Below are 7,804 nucleotides of genomic sequence, written 5' to 3' on the forward strand. Positions count from 1 at the left end.
GTATTCTCCCCCATCCCCTCACACTCCGGACAGATTTTCCAGAGCCACTCTGTCCTTTCCTTTAGCAAAGAGCCTGCTCCTGCTTTCTGTAAGGCAGGGCCAAGCACAGCTCCTGTCCCCAGAGGGCATGTGCCTTTGCACTGCCTGAGGACGCTCCTCAGTCCCAAGTCCTCAGTGCTTTGCTTCTCGGGACAGTTTTCCATTCTCAGGTGAGCACTCAGAGGAGCTCTTCCAGTGACACAGTTTCAGGTTCACCTGAATCCTTTCAGGAAGGACCTCATCCCTCTGAATGCCGGTGATCACATTTCAGCACAATTTATAAAGTGCACCTTGTAGAAAAACTTAGAAAGCTTTTCCAGAACCACCAGGCTTCGGCGCCCTTCTTCCTTAGCTTCAAAGAAACAAAGATGGTATTTAAACTCTAGAGAGTTCCTCACTGTTCTGGGTCATCGCCCAGGTATCCAGGAGATACACATACTGTTAAACTTCTGTTTGTTTCTCTCTTGTTAATTTGCCTTTTGTTACAGGGAGATTCCTAGCGAGGAACCCATGAAGGTGGAGGTTTATGGGAATGTCTAGATATATTTATAAATCATAAAATTGTTATTTTGTTATTTCAGGAGAAGCAACAGTATAGCAGAAAGAGGCCGGACTGGGGGCAGCAATCCCAATTCTGCAACGAACGGGCTCTGTCACTGGGGCCTTTCCATGCCTCTGTGTCCTCATCTGAAAATAAGGGGGTTGGACTAGATTTTTCACTACGATTTCTTTAAGTTCTACTATGTGGAGGTTTCCTACATTGCTACCTTCTTATGTGACGTAGTTTTGCAATTAAGAATTCCCAAGTTCCTCTTTGCCATTGGTATTTGAGATGTTAAGAATGGAAACACTGATTCCCTCAGACTCTGCAGAAAACCCTGCATTTAACGGAGATGTCAAAGCAGGGAGTGCCTGGCTGGAACATCTGCCGGCAGCCTCATCTCTTTTTGCAAGATCGTGACATTCTGCATGCTCCCGTGGCCTCTTATTTCATGTTGGTAGGAATTTTATTTTTATTTATTAACCTAAGGTAATGTGGTAAATTCCATGGTGGCTCACCTAACTTCTGAGTAACCTTTTTTTTTTTTTCCCATGCTCCCTCCTGGCAAGCTCTCCCTGCAAATTTTGAAGCAACTTTAAAGATGAACACAAAGCTGTTCAGCAAGTGAATCCCAGACCCAGGTAGGAGAGCGTCTCCCCCAACTCACACAGTGAGGGGCCAGTTGTGTGCATCGTCCCCAGAACCACTGTGAGGGTGAGCCTGGTAGGAGGTGGCACCCCACCTGTGATGAAGCCAGCACACTGTGATGAGCAGTAGCTTCTAGACCCATGGACCACGGGCTCTGCCAATGCTCTCCCTCCAGGGACTCCTCCTGCCACCCATGCAGGGCCGAATGCTGACATCCACGAGCTCACTCAGAATTGGCTCAGGCCACAATCACTTCTCTTCTCCTATCTCCCCCCGCCATTCCCTGATGGAGGCAGCTTCTCCTTTGAGAACCACACATTCCTTCCCAGAAAAAAGGATTCACCACCTACCCTCCTGCTGAAGGCTGCTCCCTTGGGGCCTTCTCAGCACACCTCTTTCTGTAGAACACAAAGTTCACATGCTGAATTTTTACCTTTTTAAAAGTGACTTCGCTTCCTTTCCAACTTGGACCTGGCAGAATGGCTCCCACAAAGAATGGTGGTGAGAAGAAAAAGGGCCATTCTGCCATCAACGAGGTGGTGACCCGAGAATATACCATCAACATTCACAAGCACATCCATGGAGTGGGCTTGAAGAAGCGTGCCTCTCGGGCACTCAAACAGATTCGGAAATTAGCCAAGAAAGAGCTGGGAACTCCAGATGTGTGCATCGACACCAGGCTCAACAAAGCTGTCTGGGCCAAAGGAATAAGGAATGTCCCATACCGAATCCACGTGAGGTTGTCCAGAAAACGTAATGAGGATGAAGATTCACCAAATAAGCTCTATACTTTGGTTACCTATGTACCTGTTACCACTTTCAAAAATCTACAGACAGTCAATGTGGATGAGAACTAATCGCTGATGGTCAAATACATCAAATAAAGTTATAAAACTGCAAAAAAAAAAGTGACTTCGAATTTTGGCACCAGCAATTCAACACCTGAATAAGATTTGAAAAACTCACAACAAATCTCAAATATATATGGGTCCTGTTGAAGGTGATATTGTAGTTCATGTATTCCTGTGTGTGTGTGTGTGTGTGTGTGTGTGTGTGTGTGTGCGTGTGCATGTCTGTCTGTCTGTCTGTCTCTTTTGAGACAAGATCTTGCTCTGTCACCCAGGCTAGAGAACAGCGGGGCAATCACAGCTCACCTTACCCTTGAACTCCTGGGCTCAAGCAATCCTCCCACCTCAGCCTCCCAAAGTGCTGGAATTACAGGTGTGCACCACCTTTCCCAGTACCTTTCTCTCTTTATTTTCATATTCATTTATTCATCCAACAAATATTTACTGAATCATTACTGTGTGTTACACACTGAGATTTCAAAGCCAGAGAAGAGTTGATTTTGGTGGGAGAAATAGGAATATAAATGAACTGCACCACAAAGTACTGGCTGTGCCCCTGGCACTACTAGGCAAGAATACACAAATTCTTACTGACAAGAAATAAGAGGCCATAGTCCCAGGGCACTGGCTTAGTGTGCTCCTTCCCATACTCTACAATGATTAAGGAATTATTGTCTCATTGTACAGAAGAGCAAGCTGAGGCTCAGGGGGACTAACTCACTCAGTGGATTCTTCCTCCTGAAAGAAGGAAGTGGGAAAGTTGGTCCTTTGGGCTGCAGCTAACACCCTGTCTCTCCCCTCCTCAAAATGGGAAAGGGTTGCCTTGACCTAGGCTTCCTTTGTGGCATGACCTCATGACAGCTGAATCTTCTGATCCTGCCCAGGGTCAACACAGAGAAAGGAGAGAAACCTAGGGCGTCTGGGCTGGAACTCAGGGACCTGTGGCTCCTGTGACGCACCCCTTGGGCAATGGTTTCCTAAGAAAATCTGCCCTGTTCATGCATTAAAAAGCAAAGGAAAGGAAACAAAGAACCCCCTTGAAGCTTTTGTAAGAAATTTACCATTCTCTTGTTCTGTGAACTTTCATTTATTGAAGACCGGCTTTGGGAATAGAGGGATCAGTAAAACTCAGCTGAAATCCAAGGCAGAGCAAGATGGCTGAAAACCATGCAGTGATCATGCCCCCACCCTCTTCTGCAGGAACACTGAATTGAGTGCAAACCCACACAAGAAAACACCTTCACAAGAGCTAACATATCAGGTGAGCGATCACAGGACCCTGTTTTGGCATAATAACAAGAAAAGTGGCATTGAAGAGAGTAGGAAGGGCAGCCCACATTGCCGGCACCGTTCCTCCCCCAGGATTAGGCAGCTCAGTGTGGAGAGAGAAGCTCTGTGCTTGGGAAAGGGAGAGGGAGGTGACTGTGGCACTTTGCATTGGAACTCACTGCTGGCCCCACCACAGTGGAACACAGCACTGGGCAGCATTCAATGCCCTTGATTCCAGGCCAGTGCTCACAAAAGGAACATTTAGATCTGCCCCAGACCAGAGGGGAATCCACCACCCCAGTGGGAGCAACCCGATTTCCAGCCTGCTTCATCATTGGCCGATTAGAGTGGCTGCTAGGCCTTAGTGACCACGGTCCTTTGGCAAGCCCTAGTGCTTGCACTAGTCTGAGGGGTTGTGGGCTTAGGGTGCAACCCAGCCTGACACCAGCTGCAGCAGGCATGGGAGGGCTCACCTCACTCCTTTCCCAGCTCCAAGCAGAACAGTGTGGAAAGAGACTCCTTCTGCTCAGAAGGAGAGGGAAGGGTACAGAAGATTTTGCCTTGGAACCTACTACCAGCCCTGCCACAGTAAAAGACAGCATTGGGGAAGACCCTGAAGCCCCCGATTTTAAGCTGTTGCTCCTGGAGAGGTGTCTAAAGCCTTGCTGGGCCAGCAGGGAATCTGCTATAACAGCGAGACAGACCTCAGTCCTTGCCAGCTTCTCCACTGGTTGACTAAAGTTGCCTTGGGCCTTGAATAAACACCAGCAGAAATCAGGCAGTAGCTGTCTAAGGCCTTGACAAGCCCTCATACTGCACTGGTGTGGGAAGTCATAGGCCTCAAGTGTGATCCAGCATGGTGTCAGCTTCAGTGACCATGGGAGTGCTCATGTCATCCTGAGGGACTTCTCTTCCTGGTCTGCAAGGGGTGTGGTTTCAAAGCCAGGAGTTTCCCGGCTCGATCCCTATCAGGAACCAGACTCTTCTCGAGTGATGTGATTTCAAAGGCAGGAGTTTACTGGCTCCACGCCTCCATCCGAGAACCAGAGGGGTTTCCAATGTAAAGTTCTTTGTCTGAGCAGGCTAGGTGGGGAAAGCCAGGCGGGCTCCTTTGTCCCAAAAAAACCCGCTGAAAGCTCTGGGAGGAGGGGACTCTGTAACTGAGAGTTGTGGACCAAATAGTCAATCCAGTATCAGAGTCAAAGATCAATGGGTCCAGAGGAAGTTTGAAAGAACTCCTCTCATTGGAAGAGAACATGAATGGGGAGGGAGTAACTCAAGGGTAAAACCCCAGCTGCTCCTACCTATACAGATTCCTTCTCTGGGTCCCCTCCCACAGCAGTATGGGAGGTGTCCCCTCCCCTCCCCTCCCCTCCCGTCCCCCCCTCCCCTCCCCTCCCCTCCCCTCCCGTCCCCCCTCCCCTCCCCTCCCGTCCCCCCTCCCCTCCCCTCTCCCCTCCCCTCCCGTCCCCCCTCCCCTCCCCTCTCCCCTCCCCTCCCCTCTCCCCTCCCCTCTCCCCTCCCCTCCCCCCTCCCCCCTCCCGTCCCCCCTCCCCTCCCCTCTCCCCTCCCCGCCCCCCTCCCCGCCCCCCTCCCCCCTCCCCTCCCCCCTCCCCTCCCCCCTCCCCTCTCCCCTCCCCTCTCCCCTCCCCTCTCTCCCTCCCCTCCCCTCTCGTCCCCTCCCCTCCCTTCCCCTCCCCCTCTCCTCTCTCCTCTCTCCTCTCTCTCTCTCTAATAAATTGCTTTTCCACAAAACTCTTTGGGTCCACGATATTTATTCCAATGGAAAACTCACCACACCTCTGGGGCCCCTTTCCCCATTCTTCCGGGTTAGTGAGGCTAAGAACCTCTTAGACTGGGAGGGAGCTGAGTAGGCTCCTTTGGTTACAATCCCACCCCCAACTCCAGACTTACAGAATGGAGAGAGAAGCCTTCTGCTTGGGAGAAAGAGAGGCAAGTGAGTGAAGGACTTTGCCTGGAAACCCAGGGAATTCTCTCAAATCTTACACAGGTATATCAGAGCTAGGTGTTTAGGAGTCTGCAAGAAAATCACAGCATACCTGAGCTTAGGGTGTCTTCTTGGATTAAATAAGGCACCAGTGACCATCCCTGGAGAGATAAAGATATGTGACCTCTCTGGGAATTCAAAGCAGTTTTTGTGAGGAAGCTCAATGAACTTCAAATAACACAGAGATGCAATAAAAAAAAGTATGAGTATTTAACAAAGAGATTGAAATAATTTTAAAAAATCAAACAGAAGTCCTGGAGCTGAGAAATTCAATTGCTGAGCTGAAAAATGCAATAGCTAACAGTAAAATTGATCAAACAGAAGAAAAAAAATCTATGAGCTCAAAGATAGGCTATTTGAAATACAGTCAGAGGAGGAAAAAGGGAAATAATTTTTAAAAGAAACAGAACACCTACAAGATCTACAGAACTGTCTTAAAAGAGCAAATCTAAGAGTCATTGTCCCTTAAAGAGGGGTAGAAACTTGATTCAAAGAAATAATAACAGAGAACTTTCCAAACCTAGACAAACATAGGAATATCCAGGTACAAGAAGGTCAAAGATCACCAAGCAGATTTAGCCAAAATAAGACTAACCAAAATAAGACTAAGCAAAATAAGACTAAGCAAAATAAGACTACCCCAATGCATATAATAATCAAACTCCCAGAGGTCAAAGACAAAGAGAGGGTCCTAAAAGCAACAAGGGAAAAGAAGCAAATAACATCTAAAGGAGCTCCAGTACCCCTGGCCACAGCCTTTATAGTGAAAGCGTTACAGGCCAGCAGGAAGTGAGATCACATATTCAAAGTGCTGAAGGAAACAACTGCCAACCAAGAACCGGAACCAGCAAAGTTATCCTTCAACATACAGCAGAGTTAAAGACTTTCCCAGACAACAAAAACTGAAGGAATTCATCACACCAAACCTGTCTTACAAGAATGCTAAGGGAGTTCTTCTATCTGAAGGAAAAGGATACTAATTTGCAACAGGCAGACATGTATAAAACTCACTGGTAAAAGTAAGTACACAGACAAATTCAGGATACTCTAAGGTGGTGATTGTGATGTAGAAATTCATATCCTTAATATGAAAACTAAAAAAAAAGTCCATTAAACATAATGTTAATACCACAATGTGTTGAGAGATAGGCAACATAAAAAGATGTAAATTAAGGCAATAAAAACCCAAATGTGGGAGGAGAGATGGTAAAGTGCAGAGTTTTTCAGTTTTTCCTTCCTTGTTTGTTTCTTTCCTCTTCTCTGCAGTCACAGTTAAGTTGTCATCAGTTCAAAATAACTTGTTAGAACTCTAAGATGTTTTGAATAAGCTTCATGGTAATCACAAAGCAAAACCTATACTAGTACAATAAAAATAAAAGGCAAAGAATTAAAACATACTTCCAGGAAAAAATCACTCTCCGCAAGGAAGATATTAAGAAAGGAAGAAAAAAAGAGGCATTACAAAATAGAGAACAAATAACAAAAAGGCAGGAGTAAGTGTTTACCTATAAATAATAACATTAAACATAAATAAACTAAATTCTCCAATTAAAAGACATTGAGTGGCTGAATATTTAAAAAACTCAACTATATGCTGCCTACGAGAAATGCACTTCACCTACAAAGATATACATAGACTGACAATGAAGAGATGGGAAAAGATATTTCCTGTAAATGGAAACCAGAAAGAAAAGTAGTAGCTACGTTTTTATCAGATAAGATAGACTTCAAGTCAAAAACTCTAAAAGGAGACAAAGAAGGTAATTATGTAATAATAAAAGGGTTAATTTAGCAAGATGATATGACAATTATAAATATATATGCACCCAACATTGGGTCACCAAAATATGTAATGCAAATATTAATAGATTTAAAAGAAAGACACACCTCAATACAGTAAGTGTTGGAAACTTCAAGATGCCACTTTTGCCAGTGGATAGATCATTCAGACAGAAAATCAACAAAGAAACATTAGAATTAACTGACAGTCTAAACCAAATAGACCTAACTGACATTTAGAGAACATTTCATCCAACTTCTGCAAAATACAGTCTTTTCATTACGTGGAATATTCCCCAGGCTGGACCAATGTTAGGCCATAAAACAAGTTCTCAACAAATTCAAACAAATCAAAATCATATCAAGTATCTCTTTGACCCCAGTGGAATAAAACTAGAAATCAATACCAAGACAAACTTTGGAAATTTTACAAATACATGGAAATGGGCTGGGCACAGTGGTTCATGCCTGTAATCCCAGTACTTTGGGAGGCTGAGGCAGAAGGATTGCTTGGGCTAAGGAGTTTCAGACCAGCCCGAGCAACATGACAAAACCCTACCTCTACAAAAAATACAAAAATTAGCTAGGCATGGTGCCACCTGCCTGTAGTCCCAGCTACACAGGAGGCTGAGGTGGGTGGATCACTTGAGCCTAGGAGGTCAAAGCTGCAGT

The 7,804-nt window shown here is 45.7% G+C and overlaps 1 protein-coding gene across 1 annotated transcript; it reads left to right on the plus strand.

Moving 5' to 3' along the window:
* Positions 1–1,683: 1,683 nt before the first annotated feature.
* On the plus strand, positions 1,684–2,091 carry LOC105730047 (large ribosomal subunit protein eL31-like). Its single transcript, XM_064373454.1, has one exon. It carries the CDS (start codon positions 1,708–1,710, stop codon positions 2,083–2,085), a length of 378 nt encoding a protein of 125 aa, XP_064229524.1. The 5' UTR covers positions 1,684–1,707; the 3' UTR covers positions 2,086–2,091.
* The last annotated feature ends 5,713 nt before the right edge of the window (positions 2,092–7,804 follow it).

This window comes from Aotus nancymaae, unplaced genomic scaffold, assembly GCF_030222135.1.
Source record: "Aotus nancymaae isolate 86718 unplaced genomic scaffold, 86718_ANA_hifiasm-v0.15.2.pri h1tg000009l, whole genome shotgun sequence".
In the NCBI taxonomy this organism is placed as follows: Eukaryota; Metazoa; Chordata; class Mammalia; order Primates; family Aotidae; genus Aotus; species Aotus nancymaae.